Source organism: Argentina silus (genome assembly GCF_951799395.1).
Source record: "Argentina silus genome assembly, chromosome: 2".
NCBI classification, from domain to species: Eukaryota; Metazoa; Chordata; class Actinopteri; order Argentiniformes; family Argentinidae; genus Argentina; species Argentina silus.
Window position 1 is genome coordinate 13,858,877 of NC_139656.1, and position 18,391 is coordinate 13,877,267.

An 18,391-nucleotide genomic window follows, 5' to 3' on the forward strand; every position below is an offset into this window, starting at 1 on the left:
GCTAAGTATGGAATTGCAAAATGTTCAACATTATAACTACAAAGTTGGTGAATTCAGTGGACAAATGGACAAGTCTTTGGTAAACCGGACAGTTAATGTGATGTTTGACTCCAGTCTCCCATATGATGCGGCGGAGTGGTTGTGATCGGCTTAACTCTCAGGCTATAAGCCACTGTACTCTCATGACCCAAGAGGCAGTGCGTCGGGAGCTGCTGTGGCAAGATGTGAGCATGTTTCATCTGGGTGTAAATAAAGTGCAGAGAAGTAGAGAGATGGAGCGCAGGAGAGGAGGAGAAGCAGAAAGCGAGAGAGAGGGATGGGGTTTGCGCTGTGCTGCGTTATGCCCAGGGCTGGGGCCAAGTGGAGGCTTCACGAGTCTGGGCCATGCGTCAGGGAGGGGGTAGGGGGTAGGGGGTGATGGAGGGGTTGGGAGGGGGAATGGTATGGTGAGAAATAGAAAGTGGGCCACTGAGCAGACAGGACTTACATCCAAACACACTGATTTAATCTGCAGGAGCAAAAGCATAGCTAATGCAGCTCCGCAACCAACGAAGCACACAGACAAATACACACACACACACACACACACACACACACACACACACACACACACACACACACACACACACACACACACATAACATCCTGTGTTACCAAAATACTTTAACATATACACTTCAGCTTGCTCAAATACAAAGACACACACACACACACACACATACACAAATTATTTCTACATAGAAATCTCTGATGCATTAGGTTAAGGTGCATTGTGCCATGTTAGTGAGCAGTTTCAAGCATATGTAAAGAACAACCAATAGCTGCAACTGAAGTTGTTTACTTAAAAAAAAATCTGGATTATCCAATGTAATGTTTCATGTCGCCCTGTAGCATGCGTCTAACTGTTTGTCTTGTCATAGAGAAAAACAAATGTGCATGCAGATTTTTGCTAACTGCTTGACTATAAAATACAGCACATCTGAATTTCAAATAGTGTTACCAAAATACAATTATGTTCTTCTTGAAGTGTCTTTCTGACAACTGTTCACAGTAGATGATAACACCACTGCACCATGTTTATTAGTGTCATTTCTCTCCACTCAGTAATGCCTCATTAGATGACGGGGAGGGTCACAGGTTTGATTCCCAGCACTTCCAGTTGAGGTGAGATATTTTGTAATATGGCCCGAATGTTGTTCAACCCATCTCACCCCATCTCTGACACAGCCTGTGTGTGTGTGTGTATGTGTGTGTGTGTGTGTGTGTGTGTGTGTGTGTGTCTGTCTGTCTGTCTGTCTGTCTGTCTGTCTGTCTGTCTGTCTGTCTGTCTGTCTGTCTGTCTGTCTGTATGTATGTATGTATGTATGTATGTATGTATGTGTATATAACAGTATACAAATAAAAATAATTTTACAGTACGTGTTTTGCATGTAAAACAACAAAAGAAGGTTTTCATGCTTTATAAACCAACTAGAGGTTGGTGAGGTTTCCTCTCTCCACTCCCCCAACCCTATGATACAGTAGGTGTTGTGTACCTCTCTCGCTCTCCCTACTGTCTCGTATCCTCCTCTCCCTGTCTCTTCTTCTCTTGCTTTCTCTGTGCACTAACTAACCTCTCTTGTCTCCCATCCCCCAGGCCTCCTGAGCCAGTTTACAGCACTGTGAACAAACTGTGTGACAAAGCACCTTCTCCCCGCCACTATTCCCCTGTGGAGTGTGACAAAAGCCTCCTTCACTCCATCCCCTTCCCTCACTATCACTTAGGCCTGCTCCCTGACTCCGAGATCACCAGGTACTCCACCCCGCAACCCTCTGCATGGCATAGCTTCGGATGGTATCGCATGGGATGGCATGGACCTCACCCTTTCCTCATTCAGTTCACTCATTCCCTATGGCCTCTCTCTCTCTCTCTCTCTCTCTCTCTCTCTCTCTCTCTCTCTCTCTCTCTCTCTCTCTCTCTCTCTCCATCTATCTACCTATCTCTCTCTCACACATTAAAGCTGGCCTCATACTGTAAATGTACTGTAAGAGGTCAGGGAACCTTGTCCACAACTGAAAGTAGCATGTTCTTTGAAGAAAGTCTAAAAAAAAAAGTATTTTTAAATTGGCATGTAGTGGCAGAATATTTTAGTAATTCTGTCAAGGACTCGTTTATTGACATTCTGTAAGTGAGTATACGTTTGTCTGTCCTTTAATGGTCTCTGAAATGACCACCACAATAATGATTGATACAAGGTTATTTCCTAAAAACAAATCATACTGTTTGCCATTATCAGTAACGGAAAAGTATGCAGTGTGGCTACATTTGATCAGACGTTCAGTGTTTTGTTTTGCCATCTCCTCTCAAATGGATTTGCTAACTTTCAGTCACCACACTACATCCAGGGTCTATTTTGTTTTTTGTTTTTTAGTTAGTTTACCTGTTTTTTTTTTTAATTGCCAAAAGCAATTGAAAACCTTGGATTGGGGTCTGCTGCAATGGGTGTTAAGCATCACATTTGCCTATTGCCATCTGCTTGGTGTCTGCAAAATGCTCAGTGGACTAGTTATGTTGTCGTTGTCGTTGTTGTCGTTTTCCCAGTTCCAGTGGACATTTTTAAGTACTCTTTGGTGACCAATTAACTCAACATCTGGCTTTAAACTATTTCAACATTGAATATTTTTTTTGGCCAGAGTTGAATTGACAGAATGTCTCACTTTTGAACCTGGTACAGGTTCAACTTTTTGTTGATTGATTAATTGATTGCTTGAATAAGATTGATTAATTTATTGATTGATTGTTATTTGAATTACTCTAATTACTTATAATTACTTATTGTAATTGGGCCTTATTCTTAAGGCACAGCCATGACACTCTTTACTTGGGCTAGTGGGGATTATATTGGTCAGATTGGTCATAGAGAGACGTTCTAAGGCTCTGAGGGATGAGGCCTCTCTCTCATACCTGTACAGTAGCTTTACCTGAACACATAGTAGATGAACCCCCCTCACATTATTTCACCTTTGTGTCAGGGTGGACATTTGTGTTAGTGTTTACTTGTTTTGTTTTGAATTTCAATTATCTCTGCATTATTTCATGAATAATAAAGTAACTGTTAATTGGCCTCTGTGGGAGTTTAAATAATTCACATCTTAGAGCACAAACAAGACCAAGCAATAGACTCCTAAATGCCTCAGCTGAAACATAGATAAACATAACCTCAAAACCAGTGCCACTTTATATGATAACAACTGAGATGCTAGTACTGATACACATTTGATTAATGCTTGTTATTTGGATTGATTGTGTTGCTCTTTGTTCCCCTATTAATAGCACTTGGCAACTTGTACCTTGTTATTGAAAGGCTTGTTTGTGATTTCAGCATGTGTATAATTAATTCATGAGCTGTATATCTGTGAATACAATCAGCAGAGATGGGGAGCATAACGGCATCCGTGAATAAGGCACGAAATGGAAAAGTGGATACTGTTGGGGCCAGATGAGTTTAACTGAACGTAGTCTGTATTGCCCTAGTTGGACCATGTACAACTTAATGCTGTTTAATGTAGCTTACACTATACAAGCTACACTGAAAACCATCAGGGACTACCCTGGTCACGATAAATGCCATTTGGACTCTACGATGCTCCTTGAATAGCCCTGCATTGTTGATGGGCACCAGTCATGGGACTATGGACTGGGCATTGGCTAACTTCCCCTGCACTGCCCTGCAATGTGTCCCCTCGACTACTTCCTCTTGCTGTGAACAGGCTTGCTAAATTATGCAAGTCATGTGGTGCTCAGCTACACTAGATTAGTATTAATGTAGTAGGCTTGTGCTCATGTGGCTGACGACAGAGAGGAGGTAGCTTGCAGCACACAGTATATGCAGTATGAAGGGGTGTTTTATATTGGTAAAATGTATTAGCGAAAGACAAATGTATTTAAGAGAAAGACAATCTGTTTCATTTGTGCCTTAAAGAATTACACAGCTCCAAGGGAATCACTTTGCTTTAAATCTGTGTGGCCATGTGGATGAAGTATGAATGATAAGTATATGAAGATGAAGTATGAATATGAAGAATTAATGTAGGAAATTGGATGATCACTATATGTAGTTTGGTCAAACGATTGCTTCCCCTGGTGTTAATCCATGCCTTCTATATCTCTCGCACACACTTGTGATAGAAGTGTTTCTCTGACTCAAAGTGACAAATTAAGATTGAATGATGTGGCACAGTGCATGAGACAAGTTTAGGATGTGACTCAAAATGAATGAATCCTAATAATTGCCTCCTATACTGCATGTGTCAGATCTGTCAAACGTGGGAAACTGAGATGCAGAGAAGCATCAGATTAGGTATTCATTAGCCTGTACTGACATACAGTAAGGGTAGCTGACAGGTAGTTTGTTTACTTCCATGAAAATAAGACATCTGACAAAGTCTGTGTGATTCTGATTCAACTTCTGTGGATGCATGATGCTGTGTTAATATGGACACCGGCTATTGTTAATTCATTACCTCTCATAAAATGTTAAGTACGGAAACTATGTTTTTCTGTTTATCTTAATATTTTATATGACATTAAATATTTTACTACATACATATACTACATACATAGCTCTTTTTTGACCCCTTTATTTATAGACTTAGCTATGAAATGTAGTTTTAAGAAAAGCCTCACAATCAGTGAGTATGAGAACATATTAGCATTTAATATTTTTTTGTTAGAAGAGGAACATTTTGTCTAATTACCCATTGGCATAACTAGTTGTACTTTGTCTGTAGCCTAATTAGCTAGGAGACAGTGTGCTTACAATGCGTTTTGAATTACAATTACTTGTCTTCCTTTTACTTTGAATTCCCTCAGTTGTGAGAGCTGAATGCACCGCCACTTTCATTCTTCTAATCCAATTACAACCCTAGAGAGCTGTGCTATTGTGAGGGGCAGGCTTCGTTGGAGCGGGAAATAATCAAATTGTCTCTTTAACTGCTCTCTCCAGAATGCAAAAGTTTGATTGGGTCTTGAGCTGTGTTGAGCATCTATCCAGTGATTATGTTTTCATATCTCATTCCACTGTACATAGAAGAGAGAGAATACAGCTAGGGTGAACTGTTTAAACACTGGGTCTTTGAGATTTATATCTGAGATGCTATGGTCTCTGTACTCTATTTGCAACTTTGTGGAGGCAGCAGCCTGCTAAAGGAGTGATACTCATGCTGACCAGAGGGAGACTGATAAGAACTTGATATGTGGCTCAATGAGAAATCATTATATAGGCCCGCTATATAGGCCCGCTCCATCCCCTTACGAAAGACCACCTCAAATTAGCTGTGGCCCAAAAACGGCCACATTGACCTGAAGCAAGCAAACAGTGAGAATGATATTCAATTCTCCCGACTGAGGAGGTGTTCTTTTGAGCGGCAGTGCATATCGACATGTTGCCCTGTGCACTGCATCACTAGTATACACAGGCTGCTTGTTTTATCTGAGGCTGTGTGCATACCTAATGAACATGTACAGCTGACTAATATTAATTTTTCCTGCCTTTAATGTATTTGAGGTAGTGCTGAGTTATGCCAGAGAACATGGATTTATATTTGAACCTCTCAATTATGCATTGACCTCTTAGCTTAGGGTTGATGCAGAAATGGGATCCTTGAAGACATGACTTCCATCACAGGTAGATTTACAGTGCTGCGTCCCAATTCTCCACCCTGTGTGTGTGTGTGTGTGTGTGTGTGTGTGTGTGTGTGTGTGTGTGTGTGTGTGTGTGTGTGTGTGGTGTGTGTGTGTGTGTGTGTGTGTGTGTGTGTGTGTGTGGTGTGTGTGTGTGTGTGTGTGTGTGTGTGTGTGTGTGTCTGTGTGTGTGTGTGTGTGTGTGTGTCTCTCTCTCTCTCTCTCTCTCTCCTCTCTCTCTCTCTGTTCCAATAGGCTAATTGAGTGACTGTGGGTGGAGCTGCTACTGTACCTACTGTATACACCATCCATCTTACTACTCTTATCTGTAGAGCTCACTGCTTCCATCATATCATACCATTTGAACATGTTATCTATGTACTACACACTTTTAAAAGACTGTGGTTTCCCTTAATTGTACAGTAACCCCAAATGCACCCCAACATTATTATTTCCTTATGCCAATGGATCAGTATTATCTGTCAAACCATTGGTTAACACATTATCTGAGGTTACACTATAGTAGAAAAAGCAGTGCAACAAAAAAAGCAAACAGACATATGTCTCTGCAAATTCAAAATGGCAATTCCCCAATAACATACTCATATTTTGAACACCCTTTGCTATCAAAGTGCCAGCATGATTATAACGATTCTGGGAGAGCCTAACAGAATGTGACGTCAAATAGATTAAGGCGAAAAAGAAAGTGGGCATATCATGGAGCATGTTTAATGTAGGGGCTGGATTGCTTGTCTGAGCTCATTCACAGAGTGGTGGAATTCACAATGAGCTTTCTATATTTGTTTGTTTTCTCATTCACCCACCTGCACGATTGTGGCGAGATATGCCTTAAAGATTGGCTCGGTTGCCACCGCAATCACTGATTAGCTATCACAGGCATGCTGAATCAATATTACAGAGGCATACTAGCATTAGCTTTTTGAGAGTGCCCCCACCATCCCCCCCCCCCCCCCCCCCAGCCAAGAATAAGCCTCTCTGGCTAATGTAGCAGCCCGTCCCTTTTCCCCCAGTATCGCTGGGCTGCAGCTGGCTTGCTGTGCTGTCACAGGGGGACCCTGGGGATACTGAGCGAGGGAGAGGAGGGAGACAGGGCCCAGTGCGCTGATTAACGAGCCTGGCCGGAATCATGAGGCCGGCGCCTGGTTTCGGCAAGCCACTCCGCCTGTTCAGTATGCAACAAACAGTGGCCCTTCTCCCTCTCCAATCACATCCCACTAAATCAAAATGAATGGGGGTCGTTAAACAAGCCTCACCACATCCCTCCTCATGCCTCTCTCTCTCTCTCTCTCTCACTCTCTCACTCTCTGGTGCCAATAGCGTTGATTCGCATTCTTACAGTAGTAGCACAGTCTAATCAGTGATCTGTTATATTAAATAGTCCGGTCAGGAGCTCCTTATGATAAAGAGAGGGTAGGAACACAAACTATGAGACAAGGGTCAAACAATATGCCTGCTGTTTGCATATAGAATGCTCTTAAAGGTCACAACAGCTTAGAATGAAGATTACAAACCTTTGTGCTTTAAGGCACGTACAGATGCTTAAAACCAGGTTTTCTGGAGTTAGGCTGCCACCTATTGTTTAGTTTTGGAAGTGAGAAACTAAAATACTGATACTGTTACTGCAGTTACTCCTGACAGTGAGGGCAATCAAACAACAAAATGCCATTTTGAAATATAAATCAGTAATGTAGTCTTTTAACTACAAAGACTCCCTATGCTCTCCATTTTATGGATAAAACACGTGTGTGTTGAATTTACTCTACGCTGTTGCTATTAGGCTACATTATGTTTAAACACAGTTTATGGGAATCACTAAAATGCAATTCCTACAACAAAATGTTTTCTACCAGCCTGAGCGTGTAGCCTTGTAAATGAAAACCTTTTTGCTCCACTGATCTTAGATAAACCATCATATAACTTTGCATATGTGTATTTGGCCTGTTTGTGAGCTAGGAATGGTCACAAAGCTCAGACAAAGTCTTGCACAGTCTAAGCCAGTGCTGTCCCAATGGCATGGGCTAGTTTTTCATGGATCAGGCTTTCATTTTGCTAGGAAGTGATGTGTGGTGTGCACTCTGGCACATGGTTACTCTGCATAACCCAGATGGAGCTATATTAGTGGAAAGGATGAGTGTCAATGCAAATTGATTGTAATTATATTTTAAGTCACAGCACATACGTGCTTGGGAACCACTGCCTTACTCACGTGGTACTTTTATTTTCCAGTAGATGGCGGAAGAGTAACAAAAGGGTAGCCCTATGATGACAATCTGGCTAACATAAGGGGACCCATGTAATATGTCTCTGTAACTAGGTCAGGAAGTAGTCAGTGTAAAACACAGAGGTATTCATTATATGTTTAGCTTGATTAGCTTGACCTAAATTACAAAACTGAGATTAATTGATTTGTGTTGGTCTACCCATAATAGGACCTAGGAATCAAGCTCACATCACAACGACACCTCAAAGCACAGTCAATACCACTGACCCATTTTTGGGTCGAGGGAGGCAGTAGTTTAAGCCTCAGGAAGGTGATGTCACTACACGATGCTAACTTAACCATCCGCCACATTGTGTGTAAATAGAATGTGTCCTCAGAGTTCCTCTGGTTCCTCTATGACTTCTGTTTAGAGGGAGCCAGTAGCATATGCTAGTGTTTTCGGCATGTGTGTGTGTGGGTGTGTGTGGGTGTGTGCGCGCTCGTGTGTGTGTGTGTGTGTGCGCATGCTTGTGTTTGTCTGCATATATGTGGGTGAATACGCTCTGTGTGTGTGTGTGTGTGTGTGTGTGTGTGTGTGTGTGTGTGTGCATGCGCAGGCTCTCCATCTTGAGGAAGTCAGAACTGGGACAATGATCTAAGTAGAGCACAATCCCCCATTGGGCCGCTGCCATCTCCGTACTGTGCCCGCGCACGTCAGCGCCACATAGGCAACGTGCGCCACCTAGACGATGTGTCGGTCCGCGTGGTTCTGTGTGTATCTGTGTCTTCCTCTTGCCTCTCCCCGGCATTCAAGATGCTAAGCCCCACAGACTCGAACGAGCTGATGTACTATCTGACCTGTCTCTACAGGGAACCCAGGAAGATGGTCCTCCATAAGGGCTCCACGGGCTTGGGCTTCAACATCGTGGGCGGAGAGGACGGAGAGGGCATCTTCGTCTCCTTCATCCTGGCTGGAGGGCCCGCTGACCTAAGTGGAGAGCTACGGAGAGGAGACCAGATTCTGTCGGTTAGTCTGCCTGTCCACACACTTGTATAGTTTATGTATACTGGTGACGTACTTAGCTCCTACACACACAGGTACAGCAGGTACTTACATAGATACATTTGTTTAGTTAGACTTAGGTCATGTTACTAACATGTTTGGTTGAGATCAGTAGGTGTAGGTTTATGTAGATATGTACATTCACTTATACATACACACTTTTACATACTCACATTAGCAATTGTAAACAAAAACATAAGGACAGATACATACAGTACAAAGATATTAAGATAAATATGTAATAGACCTCTCGGGTACCTGGTAAAGAGGTTTCAGGTTGAAATCCAAAACAATATTTGCTTTATTCAACCAAACAGTGTGACGCAAATTAAGGTAAAATTCCTATGCATGATGGCCATGATGAGCACACTTATCGTTCACAGTCTTTCTCTCTAGGAGCACCCAGAATTCTCTCTGGCTGAAGCGTCTGATTACAGTGTTTTAATACACAGACCATAATCATGTTAGCTAACTACAGTACAAAAGGATATGGATAAAGCTTGAGAATTTGTATAGTGACTAAGCCATCTGGTCTTCTTTGTAACTGGAAAAAAATACTACTTTGAAGGCACTATACAGTACAGTATGTAGGGCTCAATGATTTTCTCTTTCTTGTTATATGGCTAATCCGGGTATCAAGCCCCTGTTAAATGTTAGGTCTCAAACTGCAAACAAATGACCTACAAGTTTAAGCTAAGCTTTAGCTCATGGGCATTAAAGTATATCCAATGACATCCAAATACGGGCACCCTTTTTTTGCTCACTGGCAGTATTGTCGACATTTGTGGCAGAAACACAGTACTGCATTCACCTGGCAGTGCAGATTCTTTTTCACACAGAACGTACTTTTACAACTCTGAAAGCAAACTGGAAACCCATGCTCTTCTTAATCTAAATAAAAATAACAATAAGAAACTAAAACAATTGCCATATGTCACACTGTTGACATTTAGCATACGCTCTTATCCAGAGTGACATTCAATCAATACATTTTAGTAAGGTGGGCTGCACAATAGCATAGAATGGAGCATCATACTGTAGATGATAATTTTCTTCTCACTTCAACCACTTTGGAACAATTTGCCGTCCAAGTTTGACGCTCTGACAGTGACTGCTTGTCTTAGTTCATTACAGCCACCTTATAACCATGTGCAGTGGGTCCTTAAATGACTCTGGTCGCTTTTGCCTGATTAAAACCTGATGTCAAACTGTGGATGGAGTACAATCAGTGCCTGCCTCCTCTGACCCATGGAGCCTTGATGAGGAGAGGCAGTTACGCCACGTTTTGCTCCTGGCCTGATTTTCAAGTCTAAGAATAACTCGCTCACTCTCTCTTTCTCTCGGCCGCGCGCTCTTTCTCTCTCTTGCTCTTTCTCACATGCCTAGGAGCAGTGATCACAAAGGCACACTCACACACATCAACACAAGCATGCATTGTGGTGGGTATATATACATGTGCATGTATATATATCATGACCACTTTATTAGGTACACCTTGCTAGTACTGGGTTGGACCCCCTTTTGTAGCCCATCTGCTTCAAGGTTCGATGTGTTGTGTGTTCAGAGATGGTCTTCTGCATACCTTGGTTGTAACGAGTGGTTATTTGAGTTACTGTTGCTTTTCTATCATCTCGAACCCGTCTGGCCATTCTCCTCTGACCTCTGGCATCAACAAGGCATTTTCGCCCAGAGAACTGCCGCTCACTGGATATTTTCTCTTTTTCGGACCATTCTCTGTAAACCGTAGAGAAAATCCCAGTAGATCAGCAGTTTCTGAAATACTCAGACCAGCCCGTCTGGCACCAACAACCATGCCACGTTCAAAGTCACTTAAATCACCTTTCTTCCCCATTCTGATGCTCGGTTTGAACTTCAGTTGTCTTGACCATGTCTACATGCCTAAATGCATTGAGTTGCTGCCATGTGATTGGCTGATTAGATATTTGCGTTACCGAGCAGTTGAACAGGTGTACCTAATAAAGTGACCAGTGAGTGTATATTCATTAATGTTACATTACATGAACAATTGATACATTTAGAAATTATGTATTAACATGTGTGTGTGTGCGTGCGTGCGTGCGTGCGTGCGTGCGTGTGTACGTGCGTGCGTGTGTGCGTGAGTGTAGATATATGTACATATACTGTACAGTTTGTACCATCAAATGACATCCTGGGTGGGATCAAGGCAGTGAAGTGTGTGTGCTGTCTCTACAGGTGAATGGCATTGACCTGCGTGGAGCGACCCATGAGCAAGCAGCAGCTGCATTGAAAGGGGCGGGCCAAACAGTCACCATCTTTGCCCAGTACAGGCCAGAGGGTAAGTGTCAGCTGGAACGGACAATCACTAGAAGTGCCATCATCAAGATGGCAGTCACATGACAAAATACACACTGGGATGACCCATTCCTTTGGGCAAAAGAGTTTACAGAATTTCACACAGCCATATTCTACACATGCATTAAGCCACAAGGGCCATTTTCTGGCCAGCTCCACCTTAAGCACTTAGGAACCTTCAGTACATTGCCTGTAGTGGGTTGATTGGTGTGCCAGAACATGCCATGTCAGATTAGGGTCAGAAATTGCAGTTGGCAGCAGAACTTCAGTGGCTGACTGTAGTGAGTCATGGGCCTGTGTTTTCAGAAAGATGTAAAGGTGCACTGTAAGTAGATTGCTTGTCTTGCTTGTCTTGGCCAACTAAACAGGAGAGTGGGTGGTGGGGCCGGGGGCATGGGGGCATGGGGCATTGCCCCCTAGGATTGGCTTTGGGAGGTTAGCCCTATACATGAACATCAACCTTAGACGAGCACAAAAGGCTTTTTCAGGCATTTAAGGCACTTCTTGATCAGGGAAGGTGTCATGTTAAAGAGTTCCTTAAGGTCAATGCAAACTAACTGTAGTGCAGCCGGCAGTAGGGCTTTTTTGGCAGACCCCGAGCATTCAAGAATTTTCCGACTGGCTGTTCTGTGGGCTTATTTTGGTTCCTTGCATGGTTCCTTACATTTTGGTGATCCTCATATCGCATTTTGGTATCTGTGTATTGCAGCCCGAAATAATTACAGTATATACTCTGAATACTGAATTCAACAGATATGGAAATACATTTAACTACAACCCAGTAAAATCATGACTGTTTGTCTGGAGCTGACATGTGATCAAAAGCAGACTGACCCTCTGGCCTTCCAGCCGATGGCTGATCTTGGCACTGACGATTGCTCTCTTTTTTCATCCGTCAGAACTTGCTTTGTGCTCCCCACACCGGGCTCCGTCGCCAGCACCAGGTTTGTGCCATGTGATCAGCACCCGGGGTCAAAGTTGAGCATCAATCTGGCCCCAGGGGCAGCTCTGAACATGGGCGTTCCTCACAAGGGGGGCGGGCAGGGGGGGCACTGGAGTGTGTGTAATCACTGGCAGTCCACTTACCCCGGCCACTAACGGGCACTCACTTACCCTTCATTCAAGCACCCCCTCATCATTCCTCCCACCCCTCCCCAACCTGTGGAGATGTAGAGATGTCCCTCCCCTCTCCCACAACAAGCACATCTAATTGCTTGAGCTTATAGGGATCTAGAATAAAATATGACATGGTTCAATACAACATGGTAAAGTAGGTTAAATGTCTCGACAGTACCTTCACAAAGGCACCCTGCACGCATCCGCATGCGCAGAACATTCCCCTACCCAGAGCCTGGAACCAATGTCTACTGTGCCTCTCCCTGCCGCAAGGCTTCATGGTGTCTTCAGTTTTTCTCTCTATTTTGAGTAGCTTACTTAACTGAATGTCTTTTGCTTTTTGCATTTTCTACCCCAAATCATCCTTATCCCCCATACTGTGTTGCAGGTCCATAACTGCTCAGTACAGTCCAGATGCTCTGCACCTGTGCAAAGTTATCTCCAATTGTTTTATTCGAATGCAATCTTTACTTGGAAATGTGTTGTGTTCACACAGTCACAAACATTGCATTGTTAATATTTCTATTGCAACATACTTCCTGTTACATTATTATCTGATCGTATTGATCATGACACAAGAATATGCGGAAGGGAAAACAGGCACCTAGCCAACTTAATTCATATGTCCCTTCTTGACTAGTTTATTTTTTATAGCAATACTGTAACAAGTAGGAAATAATAACAACTCAGAAACAATAACTCATTTTCAGCCTCCATCAATTTTAGAGAGGATCTCTCAAATGATTAAGTGATCATATATGATATGACCCTCAACTGTAAATGCAGGAGGAAAAGTGCTCTCACTAGTGCTTTTTGCATTAGTAATAAAATCGAAATTCAGTGTATTCATTAATAACATTTGTTCTTTGTCTATTTCTATACATACAGTACAGAACATCTATGTCTATGTACATTATGTAGGACAGGCAGAGGGGCAAGGGGCTTCATGCAGTCTGTTCTTGACATGGGTGCCAGGCTGGTAAGGCTGGCAGGCATGGCAGATGAGCCGCAAGGTATGCAGGGCAGAGACAGGGATCTGGCTACAGGAGGATGGGGCAACATTGTACTCCAACTAGCATTAGCAGAGAAACACGTCTGCAAATGGGCAGTGGCGAACAATAAAATGTCCAGGGCCCCTCCTCAGTAGTATGCCTAGCCAATTATCTGATTTAAACAAGGGTTTGTGTCATGACAGTGTCATATATAGTCGTGACAGCTGATGGCAGTGTTATCATGACAGTGGTCAAGGAGAGTTCAAGTTACCCATCCCCCCAAAACCACAAACTATTTCAAAGAGATTAAACACCATTTGAATTAACACAATCATGTACAGTCACTGGAGAGAGACTGGGAGCAGGAGTGGGGCTGATGTCAGATTGTAACCATTGCCTTGGGATCATCTCTGACCCAAGCAATGCTGTTGCTCACAGCTCTTTTGAACCTGGACTAAGGCAGTGTCCCTGTGCGTGTGTGGATGACCCATATGGAACCATGGCAGCTAGACAGGGCAGAGTGTGCCAGTGGTTGCGTGCATGCGTGCGTTAATTTGATGAAAATATTGACAACTGTTGTGTCAGCTGCAGTTGTCAATGATTTCTAAACAAAAACAATGATGAAAATTACAGAGGAAACTACCAGCCAGAGAGACAGACAAAACTCAAATGCCATTTAAAAACTTTCCATGTGATTTCTTGACTGTCATGGAGTTTTGCCTGCCAGTACTGTAGACACAAAGACACACACAACTCCTGACATGTCTGGAGTTGATGCCCAGTTAGCCTAACCACAGTTGGCAGCACAGCTCCGTGAAGGTACACCTTAGAGGGAGTGGAGTACTAAAAAAGCCTTCAGCATTTTAGCAAGGAAATAAACATCTCTTAGTGCTACAGTACTACAGCTACAGTAACACTAAAGACCTGCCAATATTTTAGCAAGATGGCATACAATTAACTGTCTGTTAATGCACCAAAAATATCCCTCTCTGTGCATTTTGCAAGAGTATTCAAATGTTAAATCCAATTAACAGTTTCAGTGGGAGCTGATAATGGGTAAATAAATTCAAAATGCACGCTAAGCAAATCACAAATTTCACTATTCCAGCATGTACAGTAAATATGTGGTTTCAGGTGATAACATAAGGAAAACATTTATGGATTTAATATTTCACACTGAAATATTACCCATCTCATTTGTGGAAATAAGCAACATGGATTGCTAACCTTTGAAGCTACAATACAGTACTTACTTCAACATAGTGGAGTGGAGGCCATGGTGAATACAGTCTGTGTGCTGTAAAACCCAGAACCTTGGAGCCCATTGATAACATCAGGGTGAGATTGGGTTGTCTGCTGGAGGAAGCAAGGCCACAAGATGGATGACTTTTGTTTTGCAGTAGCTGTCTCCCAGGTCTCAGAGAATGGACCATTACCTCACCTCTCTAATCCCTACAATCCACTTCACAACTACTTCACAATGCCTTATAACCAGCTGAGGCAGGAGTAAATGTTAGTCATTAAATATGATTGATCAATGTACTTTGGACTTAAAAAAATACTGTCAAAGAAAGTGTAGCTTTGCAAAAGTGTACAGTAGGTATACAACTATACAGTGGAGTAATGGAGTAATGGAGTGCTGCATTGATCCACATGGGATCCAGTGCAGAAACTGCAGACTTGGAGTTGATGCAAATGATGCTCGACAAAGTATTAAAAATAAACATTTTATTTATGATTATGTTAATTTGTCCAATTACATTTGAGCCCCTGAAAATAGGGGAGTGTGTATAAAAATGGTCGCAATTCCTAAACGTTTCATAAAATATTTTTGTTCAACCCCTTGAATTAAAGCTGAAAGTTTGCACTTCAATTGCATCGATTGTTTCATTTCAAATCCATTGTACAGAGCCAAAATTATGAAAATTGTGTCAATGTCCAAATATTTCCAGACCTAACTGTATCTCGGAAGAAGCCAAAAAATGTGGTAAGCAACAGAGAAAGACAATGAGACGTTTATCAGGGATGGGAGGATGAAAACAATAATATTCCATTCTAATGGAGGCAGCTTTAGTGGATGAATGTGTTGTATTTTGTTTAGTGGGAGTGGTAGGAGGTGTTTGGGAGGAGGGGGGGGTGTTGTGGTCCACAAGTGGCCAATGGCTGCCAGGACTGCTGCTTGCGTGCTACTCGTCACAAACACACACACACACACACACACACACACACACACACACACACACACACACACACACACACACACACACACAAACACACACACCAGAACTTGCTCACTCGCATTCGTCCTCTCCCCTATCCCTCCTTCAAGCAGCCTCCTTCCATCCCCATAGCCCTGCTCAGTGTTGCACAGGTTCATAGTCGGGGGACTGTGACTGCGTGAGCGGAAGATGTGTGTGTGTGATCCTGCTGTATCCTGCTGTATCCAGGAGGCAGGGAGGTAGCCAAGTGTGTGAGAGAAAGAGAAATGTTGTAGTGACAACATTGGAAGGAGGATAGAAGAGCTGAGAACACACAGCAAGGTATGTGTGTCTGGTGTGTGTGTGTGTGGGGGGGGGGGTGAGTGAGAGAGAGACGGCGAGAGAGAATGAATTAAAGCTCTGCATGTTGTTACTGGATGTTTATACGCTTTGCTTTGTTTTCCTCAGCAAAGTCGCATCTTCTGTAGGAAGTTAAGCAGCTCCATAATTTTTAGGTGTCCTACTTCGACATAATTTTAGCACCATTTACAGTATTCTGTTGTTGTTTTTCTTTCCAGGGGACTACATTTTAAATGGTGCAAAACAAGATTGGACAAATCTCTAATTAAATGTATAGAATCAGCATTGAGTCTGAAACAACCAAGGTTAAGAAATCGCTCTTTTGATGAACATACACAAACAGTAGTCTTTCACAAATGTGGCTCAATCTCAGTCACCACATTACAATACTTATTTTAGAACCTCACGTCTTGTTAATGTATTGTAACCATTTGGGTTTGAACTGGGGACCATTGATGCCACAGACTCAGTCTCTCTCTCACTCTCTCTCTCTCTCTCTCTCTCTGCACTAGCAACAGTATCCTCGTGCCTGAATGTGCCAAAGCTAAACATTTTCTCTCATTCTGCTGGCTGTTATAAAGTGTTGTTTTAATGTCTTCCCTTGAAGCGACAGCTCGTCCAGCCAAGCCTGTGCTAATCTGCTCTTCCTCTCCACCTAACTCTGTGTTCTCAGAGGCATGCACTTCTGATCTGGGGAGATATTGGTTTTCAGACTCAGATGTTTTCTATGGACGTTGTGTTGTGTAATGATGTGTTTCTGAGAGAAAACCAGAGCCTTTTTGGACCAGAAATGTCTCTGACTGCAGTGACGGTAATGATTATGGCAGGCATGTGAAATGGGAATTGTTCTGATTGTTTTGATGCTGGTCGTTGGTGTTTCTGCACAAGCTGTATCTATAAGGACATATTATTATACTCTAATTAACACAGAGAGCAAGAGAGCAGAGTCTTACTTTTTTTGCTAATCCACACTGATAGTCATCATAAACCCAATGGATCCCCTCCCTCTCCTTTTGCAAAATACACTTGGTATTCAGAAGTACGAATCATTCAACCTCCAGCCACAAATTTCATAACCTTTCAGAACAAATGTTTGTCATGAAATCACCAAACCATTTTGCAGAGTTTGTTATTGGGGGTTGTTTCCAATCCTAAGTGGTGTCCTTGGTGTTGTCTTCTGTCTTTTGCAGAATACGGGCGTTTCGAGGCCAAAATCCATGACCTGCGGGAGCAGATGATGAACCACAGCATGAGCTCTGGGTCTGGATCACTACGAACCAATCAAAAGCGTTCTCTTTATGTCAGGTGGGTCTCCAAGAATCAGAATTATACTTTGTTGCTTCATACCGTACTTGACCCACTAATAACCTTGGTTTTGTACCAGGTTCTCTATTAAACCTTATTGAAACGCAGGGCTCTGTTTGACCGCTCCCCCACCCCCTTTGTGACCGGACAGGGCGCTGTTTGACTATGAGAAGGCCAAAGACAGTGGCCTCCCCAGCCAAGGCCTCAGCTTCAGGTACGGGGACATCCTCCACGTCATCAACGCCTCAGACGATGAGTGGTGGCAGGCCCGGAGAGTGACCCCCGATGGGGACAGCGAGGAGATGGGGGTCATCCCCAGCAAGAGACGGTGAGTGTGTCTGCTCAACCATACAAAGTGTCTCCTCTCCCTTGGTTAGATACATTGCCCCTGCAAACAGGAGGGTGAAATCCTAGGATGCCCCTCCTCTGGTGTCATCCTCTCACCTCTCTCTTCTCGTTCACATCTTTCCCAATGAAAATATAAAAGGCAGTGAGATTCCACTGTAAATGTGCGCTCCACACTCCAAAATCTATTTTACAAACTGCCAGACTGAGAAGTTAGCTTCTCCTTAGATAACATTACTCATCTTATGACTCACTTGATGAGGTCTATCATGATTGTTAATGTCCATGTGTCTTTTCTTGCTCTAGCAGGGTTGAGAGGAAAGAGCGGGCACGTCTAAAGACAGTCAAGTTCAATGCCAAACCAGGAACGATCGATTCAAGAGGGGTAAGTGCTAAGACCACATGCTGTTAGCGTTGGCAAGCAGACTTAACATTCGAAAGAAAACAGTTTGCCAAATGGCAATATGTGAATGGCCTTTATTTTTAATTGCATAAAAGTAGCCTCTGAATCTTTGTGTTCAGCATGCAATGAGAATGTTAACCAAGAGTCCAACTACCAGAGCAACTTGTCCTTGAGTGACTCAGCAGGACTCATTATCTCCTCTCCTCAACCTGCCATATCAGATTTCTCCTTCACATTAACATTGGGTGTGGTTGTCATTTACAACCAGTTACTTTGACAACCCCAGCTCTCTGTGCCTGAGTGGCTGAGACACCAGCCTGAGGCAGGCCCTCTCTCCCTGACATTTCTCCCTCATAGCTTTTACTATCTTCTCAACGAACTTCTGCCGCAAA

At 43.1% G+C, this 18,391-nt stretch overlaps 1 protein-coding gene across 5 annotated transcripts in view; it reads left to right on the forward strand.

The window, feature by feature from the left end:
* Window positions 1-18,391, forward strand: part of dlg2 (discs, large homolog 2) — a 177,261-nt gene that overhangs the window by 149,257 nt on the left and 9,613 nt on the right. For 2 of the 5 annotated variants that reach the window (XM_083665051.1, XM_083665052.1), the window contains 5 exons: window positions 8,754-8,910; window positions 11,161-11,263; window positions 17,137-17,251; window positions 17,403-17,579; window positions 17,906-17,981. In XM_083665051.1, coding sequence (XP_083521177.1) covers window positions 8,754-8,910; window positions 11,161-11,263; window positions 17,137-17,251; window positions 17,403-17,579; window positions 17,906-17,981 — 628 coding nt within the window. Of the gene's footprint in view, window positions 1-1,024; window positions 1,165-1,636; window positions 1,793-8,753; window positions 8,911-11,160; window positions 11,264-17,136; window positions 17,252-17,402; window positions 17,580-17,905; window positions 17,982-18,391 lie in introns of those variants that run through there. The other 3 variants (XM_083665055.1, XM_083665054.1, XM_083665053.1) reach the window with 3 other exon arrangements.